Genomic DNA, 13,831 nt, shown 5'->3' on the forward strand with positions numbered 1-13,831 from the left:
GGTGGATTCAGAGCCTGTTCCTTTCCTCACGTCACAGGCTCTTTCCCTCACCTTTGCAAACTTGCTGCCCCCACATTCTCTCATCTCTCCTCCTCACCTCCTTAGTCTTTGCCAGTCTGATGCCCCTGTGCTCTGCTGCACTGCTCTGCTCAGTGTGCAGCCTTGCTTCTAGAAATGTGGCTCATTGCTGCTTTCACCTCTCCACTCAAAGCTTCCTTACCTTTCAGTCTTTTTTTTTCTTCCTCGTTCCTAACCATCCCCACCCTGGACTCAGTGACACATTACCTGCACTTGGAGTACTTGTGCTTGATCCCGTGGCTCTGCTCCCTGTTCCAGGTCTAGTGACTGTACTTTCACCTCAGCAGATTCATTCCCTGTGGAATTGCAGCAGCACCTTTGTACTTCTCTTCCTGTTCTGCATGTTTGTCCCATTTTCTGTGCTGTCTCGTTTTTCCCCTCACCATGTTTGTCACTGAAGTTCTTGCTGCTTTTTTTCATACAAAATTCATCGTGCTCCCATTACATTCCCCTCAGTGCTGCAGATCTGACTGACACATCCAGTCTGCTCCCCCACCTCCAGTCCTTGTTCTCTCTACACAGTCAGGTCTGGCTGCTTCCTCCACCCAGGTCTCCATTTGGATACCCATTCTGGTGACTTCTTAAGCAGTCACCCCTTCCTGTACAACCCTGGCTGTAATTTTGTCTTTGTTAGTTTATCAGAAGTAATTTGGAATTCTGTCATCAGAGTGTTCATCAATGCACAGGTGAGGTGTTTGCATCACAGACACACACAAACACATTTTTCTCCTTTTTTTTTTTTTCCACTGGAATTAGAGGACTTTGGATAACTGGCTGTAGTTTCTGGATGCTCCTGAGTTAAGTCTGAGCAGTGACTCAGGCCAGGCTGCAGGACAGTTCAGGGCTCCTTGGCTGGTGTGAGGTGCTGTCCCTGCCAGCCCTGCTGCAGTTGTGCTCTTTGCCTGCACGTGCAGAGCAGACCCCTGCAGGCTCAGGGGCCTTTCTGAACACCTCCAGTCTGTACTGGGTGAACTGGATGGCCCCAGGAAGCTGCTGCACCAGGCTGAGACTGTGCAGACTCACAGATTCTGTAAAGAATTCTTGGGAAGAAACACAGGATTCAGTGTGTTGGAGACACATCTGGCTGCAAGCCCTGTGCATTCCTATACCATGGGCCCTGTAGTGTATGGAATGTTTTGTCCAGGATCTAGGGCCAACCCAGGGGTTATTTCTGATCAGAACTGTCACCTTCACTAGATCATTCACTTGGTCATTCTGCCAGCAGTGACCAAACCAGCGATGTTGTTTTCCTCTGGTTTTCTACCTGTTCATGCTTTTATGTTTGCCTCTGCCCTGCAGGTGCACCTTTGTGAAGCTGATGGCCTGCTGGAATTCCTGGGAGTCTCGTCCTCAGAATTCACTCACCAGCCAGTTCTCGTAGCAGTGAAGATGCTGAGATCAGATGTCAACAAAACAGCCAGGTAAGTGCACCTGCAGCACCAACCAGCTGGGCAGGAAAGCAAATACTCTCCAAGCAGCAGCTTCACATGGGGCACTTGTGTAAGTGTCATGTGTCTCTGGTGCATGTTCCATGTGTTCATGAAGGAACAGGACACGGCAGGGAGTGGGGGATAGGGATAGGTGTAGTGTCAACCTGAAATGCTGTATTAATCCTGACTCTGAACTGAGATGTTCTCACATGCCCTTTGTGCTTTCTTGAGACAGGGGAATAGTTTAGGATCCAGACATGTTTTCTGTTTTACCAGGAACGATTTCCTGAAGGAGATCAAGATCATGTCACGGCTGAAGAACCCCAACATCATCCGGCTGCTGGGGGTGTGTGTGCGTGATGACCCCCTGTGCATGATTACAGAGTACATGGAGAACGGGGACCTCAACCAGTTCCTGTCACAGAGGGAGATCTACAGCAAATTTGCCATTTCAAACAATATTCCCTGTGTCAGGTAGGAGGAACTGCCAGTTTGGGGATGAATAACAACAGAGAGCTGCCAGTTTCATCTGCTGTGCCTTCCAGGCAGGGACCTTCAATGGTCAGGACTAGCAGGACACTAGTCCTGCTTTGTGTGGGGGGCTGTTCTTGAGGCCCCTGGAAGTCTGTGTTCCCCTGAAGTGTCCCTGACTGTGGGCTGTGACCATCTTGATGTGTTGTTTATTGATGTGGCCATCTGTGTATGTTACAGGGCTTGCATCGAGTATTTCATTAATATGAGAAGCAGGAATTTTGGGATGAAAATCAAGAATGTCTCTTAAGGTTTTAAGAAGGTTCATATGTTCTCTGGATGTCTCATAAATATTGCTGAGTGTAGAGCTTCACTAAGGAAAAGATTTCATCAGCCTACAGAAGGAGAATATTTGGCAAAGAAAACCATTTTCTGTCAGTGGTGGCATTTGTCTCCCTCCTCAATGGCAGGATTAAATCTGACATAAAAGCATCCCTGCTATTGCAGAAATCCTTTCCTCAGAGGAGAGTTGTGTGCAGGACTAACGTGTTCTGCCTTGATAAAGAACCCTGCACTGCTCAGGAGCTGTGGCACTGCTGAGCCTTTCTGTTCTCCCCAAAGGATTGGATGGATTTGTGGTTCAAGCACGAGGCAGTCGGGCAGAGCCAGTTTCTGAGGAGCTGGACAGAACAAGACTGGGTTTTACCATGTCCAGGCAACCACAGTTGCTGCCAGGACCTGTCAGTGGTCCTGTTGGGAGTGCTAACCTGGCATCCTGCAGTCAGGACACAGCAGGAGCTGCAGGATGAGAGGATTTGCCTCTGACTAGAGACATATTCTAGCTCTCTCCAGTCTCCTGCCTTTCCTGTACATCAGAAACATCACTCACCTTTAGACTTGTGGCTTTTTTCCCTGGCCAAAGCCTCAAAATGTTCTTTCTTCTTTATCTCTTCTTCACTTCTCATCTGACTTCAGCACTGTCACTCACATTGTTCTTCCTTGGTTTCCATTACTTGGAACCTCTAGTTTTTCATTCTCTCCTGCTGATCCTTCAGCCTCTTTTGTCCCTCCAGCCAGACACAGTGTCACATTATAGGCAGCAGACTGGCTCAGGTGGCTGGGGTTGTTTACTGAGAGTGACATGAATCCCCCTGCCAAAGAGAACTGCTTGGCTCTGCTGATGCCTGGGGGTGTCTCACAGATGTGACAAGGTCCAGCCATCCCACTCATCTCTCAAACCCAGTATTTGGTGCATCAAATGTGGTGGCCAGCCCTTTCCTGCAGAGAGTCACAACATTCTCAAGTCTTTCTGGCTCTTTAGTGCTTGAAATGCATCCCCCTGCTGTCCCTCTGCCTGTCTGATCCTTTAGGCTGGAAAAGCCCTCCAGGATAATCGAGCCCAACTGTACCCCCAGCACTGCCAAGGCCACCACTAAACTGGGTCCCCAAGTCCCACATCCATGTGGCTTTTAAATCCCTCCAGGGATGGGAACTCCCACCATTGCCCTGGGCAACCTGTTGCCAGGTCTGGACAACCCTTTCAGTGAAGAAATTTTCCCTGATATTCAACCTAAACCTCCCCTGATGGAAGTTGAGGCCATTTGCTGTCCTACCACTGGGAGAAGAGCCTGACCCCCCACCTCTCCAACCTCCAGGGAGTTATTGAGAGTGAGAAGGTCCTCTCTGAGCCTTCTTTTCTCCAGGCTGAGCCCTCTCAGCTGCTTCTCCACCAGCTTTGCTGCTCTTCCAAAGGCAGGTCTGCTGTTCTGCCTTCGGGGTGTTGGCCCCAAGGCAGGACAAGAAGTGTGTCCCATCCTGTCCCTCTGCCTGTGGAGCCCCTCGTGTGGACCCTGCAGAGCTGGCTGGGCAGCGGGGCAGGAGCCAGGAGGAAGCTGCTGATGGGACCCTGCCAGGCTGCAGGGGGGACAGGAAAGACAGGGCTGCTCAGATGGGAAGAGCAGCAGAGACACAGAGCTGAAGGGGGGATCTTGCAGGCTGTGCCACAAACCAACAGCCAGGGGACGGGTGGGTGGCCAAGTTCCTTCTCTGGGGCCTCAACAGGCCCACCCTGATCAGGAGCAGCAGCGTGGAGCTGACTGTGGGGCTGGCCCAGGGGTCACCCAGCTGGGCTGTGGTGTCACACACTGGGAGGTGGTGCCTTGACCATCCTGGCAGGGCTGTGCTGGGCTGAGGGGCTGCCTCTGGATCACCCCAGCGACAGCTCAGCTGCTGCTTGGGGTAGATTGAGTGCATCTGTCATTGTTGGATACATTGCAGTGCTGTCATTCAGATAACATGGTAGTGCTTTCCTCGTTGTACCTTAAGGGGGCTTTTAAAGGGGAGGAAGAGGGACTTGTTCCAGGGACAGATAACAACAGGACAAGGGACAGTGGTTTTAAAATTAAAAAGGGGGTAGTTTAAAATGAGATGTGAGGAAGAAATTGTTCCCTGTGAGGGTGGGCAGGCCCTGGCACAGGTTGGGCAGAGAAGCTGTGGCTGCCCCATCCCTGGAAGTGTCCAAGGGCATGTTGGACGGGGCTTGGAGCGACCTGGGCTAGTGGAAGGTGTCCTTGCTCATGGCAGGGGGTGGAACAAGATGACCTTTAAGGTCCTCTCCAATCCAAACCATTCTGTGATTCTGTGATTGTCAGGACACAAAGAGAAGGAAAATAAGTCTTTCTTATTCTGACCCTTATCAGAAAAATGCTGTGAACAGTTTACCAGATGTGCTCTGATGGGCACTTGGTCCTGTGAAGCATTCGAGATGCACAGTGGGAAACAGAGCAGTGGTGTGTGGAGAATGCTGAGAGTCTGATGGTCCAAACTCTGTCTGAGTAGCATGTAACTTCATTAATGCTATCTTCATTTTGCTAATGGGGGAATTAAAATTAAATTAGATGGAAAATGCATCTGTTTTTATTTTCAGTGAAGTCTAACATATTTTTTAAAAATAGTAAGGCTCTCTTTCATGTGGAGTGACGTACTTATGTTAATACAAGCACGCAGTAGTGGTGGTGTTTGAAATACCAGACTAAGTGGTTCATAAGATATGAGATTCTGAGATTGTACAGCCTAATTTTTCATGTCTCTGTGCAAAAAGTTGGTGCTTTGATGCACGAACTCTTTGAAAATCTCGAGATTAACGTTTGATATTGAAAAAAAAAAAATCTAAAGGATGTCAGATTCTGAGGGCCTGAATTTCAGGGACAGCTTGTCTGTTCCTGCTTAGTCAGCTCAGGAGACTTAGTCTGGCAGGGGAGGCTGTTTGTGCCCTGAAATGAGACAGTTCAGTTCCACTGTTATGGCAGAAAATAAAGTGACAAGGTCACTGTAGCACATGAAGTGCCAGGAAGACTTGACTGTGGGGAACTCTGTTGATTTTTTTTTTTTTTCCTTCTGTTCTGCTTTCCTTCCGTGCAGCCACTCCAACCTGCTGTACATGGCCACCCAGATCGCCTCTGGCATGAAGTACTTGGCATCCCTGAACTTTGTGCACAGGGATCTGGCAACTCGCAACTGCCTGGTGGGGAACAACTACACCATCAAGATCGCAGACTTTGGCATGAGCAGGAACCTCTACAGTGGGGATTACTACAGGATCCAGGGGAGAGCTGTGCTGCCCATTCGCTGGATGGCCTGGGAAAGCATCCTCCTGGTAGGGGCTGCACAAAGCCTGCCTTTATTCCTTCCTCTGATTTGCAGTGTGCCCCTGAAGCAGTGACCACCTGTCTGTGTGCCAGTCCTGGCAGCACCCCTGTGTGTGCTGGAGATGGCCCCAGGTGAGGAGTGCACTGGGTTGTGTTGGACATAACTCATGTCCTGGGAAAGGAGTGAGTCCTTGCAGATACAGCACAGAGCATGGAATGGTTCGAGTTGGAAGGGACCTTTGGAGGTCATCCAGTCCAACCCCCTGCCATGGGCAGGGACACCTTCCACTAGCCCAGGTTGCTCCAGCCTGGCCTTGGACACTTCCAGGGATCCAGGGGCAGCCACAGCTTCTCTGGGCAACCTGTGCCAGGGCCTGCCCGCCCTCCCAGGGAAAAATTTCTTCTCAATATCCCATCTAACCCTGCCCTCTCTCAGTGGGAAGCCATTCCCTGTGTCCTGTCCCCCCATCCCTTGTCCCCAGTCCCTCTCCAGCTCTCCTGGAGCCCCTTTAGGCCCTGGAAGGGGCTCTCAGGTATCCCTGGATCCTTCTCTTCTCCAGTGAACCCCCCCAGCTCTCCCACCCTGGCTCCTGAGCAGAGGGGCTCCAGCCCTGGCAGCATCTCCAGGGCCTCCTCTGGCCTCTCTGCAGCAGCTCCATGTGCTCCCTGTGCTGTTCCCAGGGCTGGGGCAGCTCTGCAGGGGGGTCTCACCTGAGGGGGCAGAGGGGCAGAATCCCCCCTGTCCTGCTGCCCACGCTGGGGGATCAGCCCAGGGCATGGGGGGTTTCTGGGCTGGGTCATGTTCAGCCTCTGCCCCACCAGCCCCTCCAAGTCCTTCCCCCAGGGCTGCTCCATCTGCTCATCCCCAGCCTGGATTGATCCCAGGGCTGCCCTGACCCAGGGGCAGCACCAGCACTTGGCCTTGTTAAACCATTGTCCCCATGGGCCCACTTGATCTTGTCCATGTCCCTCTGGGTGGCATCCCTGCCCTCAGCCCTCATCTGTTCTCAGCCATCATTCTGTTCTGTGCCTGCCCTTCAGGATTCCTGCTGGAATTGTAGGGAAGTTGCCTTCTTGTGCTTATTTTCCCAGCTGGGAAGCTCTGAGGGCCAGGGACAAAACTTGCTGAGTTTTAAGAGCCAGGTCTGGTTTTGAGCTGGGGTTTGGTTTTGTGTTTAAGGGTCCTGCTGTCTTCCCTCAGGAGACTGTTCCACACCCAGCCTGGAGGCACTTCCTTAATATTCAGCCCTGTATTTCTTTCTCAGAGTGGTTGATGAGATCACTTGGTTGCATTTTTATTTTATTTATTTATTTTTATTTTTTTTTTACAACATGCTCTCCAGGTACCCGGAAAATTTGTAGTTCCCTCTGCTATAAAGGCTACCAGGCCTAGGCTTTCCTAAATTCACCTTCTATTCCTGGTTACAGCTGCATCCCAACCAGAAGTCACTCCCATCTTCCTTGTGTGAAGATCTTCCAAACCTTGCCAGGCTGCAGGGGTTGCCAGATAAAGCCTGGCTACTGCAGGGCTTGGGTGTTTTCAGCCCAAACAGGCCCTCCAGCCCCCCAAGTGTTCTGTGTTATTTTCTGAGCAGTCTTTTTTTCTCCACAAACACGTCGTTCCAAACACAGCCAGTTTGGGCACATTTTTGGAAGACACAAAACAGGGACAGCAAGCACACTGTCACGCTGGCTTCTTAATGTGCAAACACCAAAATGATCTCGGGGTTTTCTCTGAGAGTCTGGAGTCTGCTCCAGCTCTGATTTTACCCCCCAGGGCTTTGCTTTCCCTTTCAGAGGCTTTTCTCTGTTCTCAGCTGTTTCAGGTGCAGGTAGACAGTGACTGTCCACCCCCTCAGTTCATTTTCTGCTGCAAACACTCTGTCTCAGGAGGGTCACAAGTCTCTGGCTCTCTCTGGGACCTGCTCCCTGTTACAGCAGGTTTGCCCCAGTGAACACTGCACTTTCTTGGAGCTGTCCCGGGGGTGCCACGACTGCTCCTGCCCCACAAACTGCCATGCCCTGCCTTGGCCCCTCTGTGTGTGGCTCAGAGCAGCTCCCCTGCTCTGCTGGGAGCACTTTCCCAGCTGTGGATTCAGCTGCAGGGGGTGCAGACTGAAAGGGGTTTTGCTGAAGGGGGGCTGTGAAACAACCCTGGGCTTACAAGATGCTTTTTCTGTCCACAGGGCAAGTTCACCACGGCCAGCGACGTGTGGGCCTTTGGGGTGACCCTGTGGGAGATGTTTGTGCTGTGCAAGGAGCAGCCCTACAGCCTCCTCTCGGATGAGCAGGTCATCGAGAACACGGGGGAGTTCTTCAGGAGCCAGGGCAGGCAGGTGAGGAGGCAAACACAGCTCCTTCCTTCCTTCCTTCCTTCCTTCCCTGGAGCTGGTCCCATCCAGCTGGATGTTCCCAGGGCCTCTCTGCTGGTCTTAACCTCATCTGCAGGACTCTCTGCTGCTACTGCTCAACTTCTCACCTGTGTCCTGCCTCTCCTCCCCTTTATCTGGGCTTATTGCACCAAATTCCCTCTCTTGGAGTCCCACTGGAAGAATCCTTTGGCCCTGTCCAGTGCTTCTTTCTCATTATTACACTTCACTCTGCCCTGTCCTTGGCTTTTCCAGGCTCTCCTACACAATTCCTTTGTCAGCTCTCTCCCCCCAGCAGCGCCTCTGAAAGATGAGGAAGCACTTAGGGAGGTGGGGAAGGAGGATTTGTAGCTCCCCACGGATTAGATATTCCCTGTGGTATCTCCACATAATTCAGGAGGCCTTTGGCCATCTCCAGTTGCTGAAGGGCTTCCCTGTGTTGTTCTGTCCCCTCTCAGTCACTCCCAGGACTGTGCACCCCAGTGCTGCTGCAGGACACTCCAGCTCCTCAGTATCCAAAACTGTGGGGTGCCAGTTCAGAACAGTTCACTGTTCTCCCAGAAATCACCTTCAGCACCGGAGAAATAAGGGAAATAAAATTTAGGGGGTGGTGAATCACTGTCTCCCAATTAATCAAGAGCCTAAAAGATGTGAGCCTAAAAAATGAGAGGGGGAAATAAAATCATTCTGCCAAGCTGTGCTGTAGAAAAGCTCTAAAAGGTGTTTTCTCTGTCTCTGCTAACAAGCTGTCACGATGCTTAGAAAGCCTCATGGGTTGTCTACGGTGAGTTGAAAGTATTTGGATTTTACTGTGGTAAATTTGGTTTTGGTTTGTGTTTTCTCGCTGTCTCTTGGAAGACGAATCCCTCTGAAGCATTCATGCTTTCTGGGAGACAAAGGCCTGTTTTGTGACCAGCTCATCAGACGAGTTGGCAGAGTGTCCGTGGTGCTGTTTGAGGTGGTGTCGGGGCTCAGTCCGGACTCCACTGCCAGGCTCAGGCTGACTGGATGTCACTCCCTGCATGGTGGCTGTGTCTTGTAAACCTGCAATGGGACTGTCCTTTGGTGTTACTTTAGCAAAGGCTCAGTTGTTCCGTGCAGATCCCACTGAAATAGCTGTGGCTCTCTCTTCCTTTCAGATCTATCTCTCCCAGACTCCTCTGTGCCCTAACCCTGTGTTCGACCTGATGCTGAAGTGCTGGAGCAGGGATATCAAAGATCGTCCCACTTTTGACATGATCCACCACTTCCTGCTAGAACAATTGGAATCAAACATTTGACTCCGGAAAGAGAGGCAAACTGTCGAGAACAGAGTGACTTTTGGGGTCTCTTTGCCTGTTGCTCACAGCAGATGGCCAGGCCACCTCGCTCCCCTCCCCGACTGGGCCCTATTTAAGTTGAGACGTCCATGGCAGCTGCTCGTTCTATTGGCCATGGTCTGACACACAGGACCAGAGGATCTCATTTGGTTGAAAAATCATCTCCTCTTCTGAATCATTTCCTGGGAATACTGTGAGAGGGGGTTTTATTGGATACTTCAGGCGAAAGGAATGAGTAAAACTCGGAGGGACTTGGAGCTCTCTCCTGGCTGGAAGAGAAGGCGCCGGTCGGCGAGAGCCACTGGAGAACAGGTTTCTGGAAGGAAAGACTCGAGCCTTCTAGAGCTATTCCATTAAATCAGATGGAAGTCTTGTGCACATTAGCAAGTGTTTCTGTGTGCTCTCACTGCACACGGCAGTGAGAGGCCGGAAACGTCTGGAGCTGGGAAATGGTTTAACGGACTCGGGAACTGACGGAGCATTTTAGCAACCCTTTGGGATTGTAGACACTGCCAGGGTCTACAGAGGATGCTGAAACAAGAGTCCAAGATGATGTTCTGTTTTCCTGTGGTTGTTAAGCACTGCTTTGGTTATATATGTGCGTTTTTCCCCACACTGGATTTTTTTTTTTTTTTCTAGAAAAAAAAATAATTTTGAAAATGAATGTTTAAAGGGTCACGGGAAGGTCCCTGCGGTAGAAGATCTTCCCCTGACCTACAAATTAAGGCTAGGTAGGGAGTTTGTATTGAGAAGTAGCTGATACTGTACTACTGTCACTATGTAGATTTATTAACCTAATGAACTTGTAGCCACAATGGACTGATGTGCAATTAATCCTGTATAATTACCCATCAATATGAGATCTCTAAGTCAATGCTGTTACGTGTGAGAGGGAACTCAGATTTGGTGAAACCGGGGTGGCTGAGAGCAGAGCCCTCTTTGTCACTTGTCACAGCTCACGGGGGAGGGGCGGGAGCGGCACACGGGGCGTGCCCGATGTCAGGGGTTCCTCCCCAGCTCTGCAGCGGGTTCATGGCATCAGCTGGGCAGGGGCAGCTCGGCCAGGCTCTGTCACTGTCCCCTGCCCCCGGGAGCTGGGCTGGCACATCCCCCCAGGGGGGTCTGTCCCGTGTTTCGGGTGCTCCCCGCGCAGCGCGGGGCCGGTTCCTCATTGAACTTGGGGTTGGTTTGTGTGTGGTGCCACAAACAGCTCGTTCTCTGGAGGGTTTTAGAGGGCTCTGAAATCCATTTGGAGTGAGTTAGAGAGTTCAGTGTGTTTCTACAATAAATCCATTGTGGATTTACCAGGTGCCTGGGGAATGCTCTGCTATTCCCTCTTTAACCGTTTAGCGAGATACTTAGGACCAAACTAAACATTTCATAAGCTGGGAGAAGATGAAAGCTCAGCACTTGGCTTTTTGGTTTTTTGGGTTTGTTTGTTTGTTTGTTTTTTAAAGCAGCATCCAGCATAGCATATATTTCCAGTAAAGATTAAAAAGATAATTTTTATCTTAGCCACAAGCACAGATGCCTGGCTGTCTGTGCTGAGAGCTCTGAGAGAGGGCACTGCTGAGAGGAGGCAATGTCTGAACAGTTACAACACAGGGATAATTGTGTGGAGAGAGAAAACCCTGCCTCTGAATTGGCAGATTCCAGGCTGGAGCGTGGCATGGCTGTGTCTGCTCCCTGAGCACATCAGACTCCCTTGGGAAGTTTCCCAGCCCGGGAGGGGCCGTGCCCGGGGTGTCCTGTCCTGGCTGTGTGGGGTGTCCCCATCTGAGCTGCTCCTCTGAGCAGCTGGAAGGCCCAAGGCATCTCCTCTTCCCTGCCCAGGTGAAGCTGAGCCCCAGTTGTTTCCCCTGGGAGTGGAGGGGAGCTGCCATGCCCTGTGTGTGCCCCCTCTCCAGAGCTGGGTGGTGGGAGCTGGAGTTGCTGCAGCCTGTCGGGCACCTGGCAAACCACTCAGCCGTGGTATCTCTGGAGTGTTTCTGTCCTGTCCCCAGAAAATGTCCCCCAGTACCACACAGCCCTGTACGTGGTCCCCTGTGCTGTGAAGTCACCAGACAGGCTCTGTGCTCCTGCTCCATCGGGATGTGCTGTTCCTCCAGTGACATGTTGACATACCAAGTTTCTCTCATATCAATAAATTCTAATGATAACCTTGACAAAAGTGAATTTCTACTTCTTTTTTTTACCCAGGTGTCTGCCCTGAGCACTGGTATTTTGGTGTGATTGCTCAGGAGCTCTCTGGTAAGTGTGTGACCCCCAGATTTGCAGGGAGCAGCCCCTGACCATCCAAAGAAATGAGCTTTGAGGGAGTTCCTGGAAATGCTGGAAAGGTGCCAGCCCAAGGCCCCTCGGGCAGGTGGGACCTGGAGTGCTCTGGGGTTGTTGGTTGGTGCTGCATTTCAGCAAGCAACTTTTCATCTTAGTGTTAAAATCAGATGCTTTAGGCTTTGTAAGTCCCTTTATCAACCTGTCCACTAAAAGCTGAGCTAATTTCAAAGCTCCCTTGGGGTGCTCTGGGCCTGACCCATCCAGGCTTTGGAGATCTCCAAGGCTGGAGATGCCACCCCCTCCCCTGACCCTGTCCCAGGGCTGTTCTGTGCCCACAGAGGAGAATTTTTCCTTGTGTCTGCTGGGCCTTCCCCTTGTGTTTTGTGCCTGTTCCCTCTTGGTCTTCCACTGTGCACCTCTGAGAAGAGCCATCCTACCCCTGGCACACCCATCCACCCTGCGGGGCTCACATCTGCTGATCAGAGCTCAGGTACTTGGGCAAATTCCAATGCATTTTATAAAGGCTGGAAATACCAGATCTCTCAGTTTAGGCACCAAGGACAAGAGTCAAGCAGAATTTTTATACCTTCAGATACAATTTGGGGGGAATTGAGGCACCTAACAGGTGAGAACAACCCTCAGATATTCAAGAGGTGGCAGATTCCCCATCCCTGGAAGTCTTCAAGGTCAAGTTGGACAAGACTGAGCACCCTGATCCAGTGGAAGGTGTCTGTGCTCACTGCAGGGGGGTTGGACTGGATGGGCTTTAAAGGTCCCTTCCAGCCCAAACTGTTCACTGGTTCTATGATTTAATGATTCTGTGGTTTCTGGTAAGCAGCTTTGAAACCTTCAGGTGATTCTGCAGCCACATGGCCAAGCTCTCCAAGGCCAGGGGGGACTTTGGCAGTGAATGAGGCTGGTGACTGGCACTGGGGTTGGTGGAAACGATGCTGGTGCCAAACAGGCATGGGGGGATCTTTGGCTTGGGGACATTCTGGGCACAGTTGCTGTGGAAAGCCAGGAAAGCTGGAGGGGACTTTTTTGCAGGGGGAGGTGGTGGTGGGGGCAGGTTTAGATCAGATATTGGGAATAAATTGTCCCCTGTGAGGTTGGGCAGGCCCTGGCACAGGTTGGGCAGAGAAGCTGTGGCAGCGAGGAGCGGGGAGAGGAGGGTTGAGCCTTCCCCTGAGTCCCTGAGCCTGTGCCTGGATGGGGGAACAAAGAGCTGTGTCCAGGAGAACCTGAGGAGTTCTGTGCTGCAGATGGAGCTCTGTCAGGTGCTGACATCACAGAGGTACCCCTGGAGACCACGTGGGGCTGCGTCTCCTTCCCCCCTTCCACCACCACCAGAAGTAACATCACCATGGCAGCCTCCAGGGGGAACAACATCTTCCCCAGAAACCCCTACTACCTCCCTGGGTAAGTGCTGAAGTTCATCCAAAAGGTCCATTTCCAATGCAAATGGCCCTGCCTGGGATCGTGTAGTATTTGTGACTCATGATGTTTTGGGTTGGTTTTTTTTTAAAGACACTGTTAAATATTCCATGTAACATTGCTCTGAAGGAGACAGAGCTGCAGGAGATGCAGCACCTTCCAGCAGGGTAGAATTGCAGACCATGCCATGGCAAAGCCAAAATTGTTCTCCCACTTTTGTTTCCTTTTTTTTTTTTTTTTTTTTCCCCCCCCATTTCTTTTAAGCTGCAAAATATTACCACAGCTACTGTGCAGGCTTCCCAACTCTCATAATTTTTGCATCCAGGATTTTTGAAAGTCTCCTTTGAGTAAATAGTGGCATAGACATGACACTCTGTGGTCAATGGGCTGGACCACAGTCCTGCTGCCAGGCCTGGAATGAGGCAGGGACTGGGGATGCTGATGGGCTGGTCTCCTCTAAAGGCTTGGAAAGAAGAAACCAAGCTGCCATGGGTAAGAGGGGAGGAGTTACAGGGGAGAAGGTAGGACAGGAGTGGCAGGAACAAGGGATTGATTGGCTTCAGTGGGAGCAGAGGAGTTATGGGGGGGGTCCTGTGGTCTGTGAGATTTGTGAAAGGGTTGGGAAGGGCTGGGCAGCCCCTGAGGGAAAAGCAGCTGCTGTTGGGACTCAGATTGGCCCAGCCTGAGGTGAGCTGGTGCCTGACCAGGCTTGGCACAGGGAATGCCAGCCCTGTCCCCTGGTGCAGGGCAGGTATGGGCAGGAGGCAGATCCTGGAGCCACTGACAGAGGGTGGAGCACATTCCCT

The 13,831-nt window shown here is 51.4% G+C and overlaps 1 protein-coding gene across 3 annotated transcripts in view; it reads left to right on the plus strand.

The window, feature by feature from the left end:
- LOC114069736 (discoidin domain-containing receptor 2-like) overlaps positions 1 to 12,719 on the plus strand; it is a 45,024-nt gene extending 32,305 nt beyond the window's left edge. For 2 of the 3 annotated variants that reach the window (XM_027906739.1, XM_027906740.1), the window contains exons 13-18: positions 1,378 to 1,499; positions 1,785 to 1,982; positions 5,400 to 5,634; positions 7,813 to 7,962; positions 9,135 to 10,303; positions 12,709 to 12,719. In XM_027906739.1, the coding sequence (XP_027762540.1) occupies positions 1,378 to 1,499; positions 1,785 to 1,982; positions 5,400 to 5,634; positions 7,813 to 7,962; positions 9,135 to 9,275 (846 nt within the window). In that variant the 3' untranslated portion in view covers positions 9,276 to 10,303; positions 12,709 to 12,719. Of the gene's footprint in view, positions 1 to 1,377; positions 1,500 to 1,784; positions 1,983 to 5,399; positions 5,635 to 7,812; positions 7,963 to 8,741; positions 8,780 to 9,134; positions 10,304 to 12,708 lie in introns of all 3 variants that reach the window. The other variant, XM_027906741.1, reaches the window with a different exon arrangement.
- Positions 12,720 to 13,831: the final 1,112 nt, after the last annotated feature.

Source organism: Empidonax traillii, unplaced genomic scaffold (genome assembly GCF_003031625.1).
Source record: "Empidonax traillii isolate 1590-97213 ecotype Southwest subspecies unplaced genomic scaffold, ASM303162v1 scaffold1350:size273897, whole genome shotgun sequence".
Classification (NCBI taxonomy): Eukaryota; Metazoa; Chordata; class Aves; order Passeriformes; family Tyrannidae; genus Empidonax; species Empidonax traillii.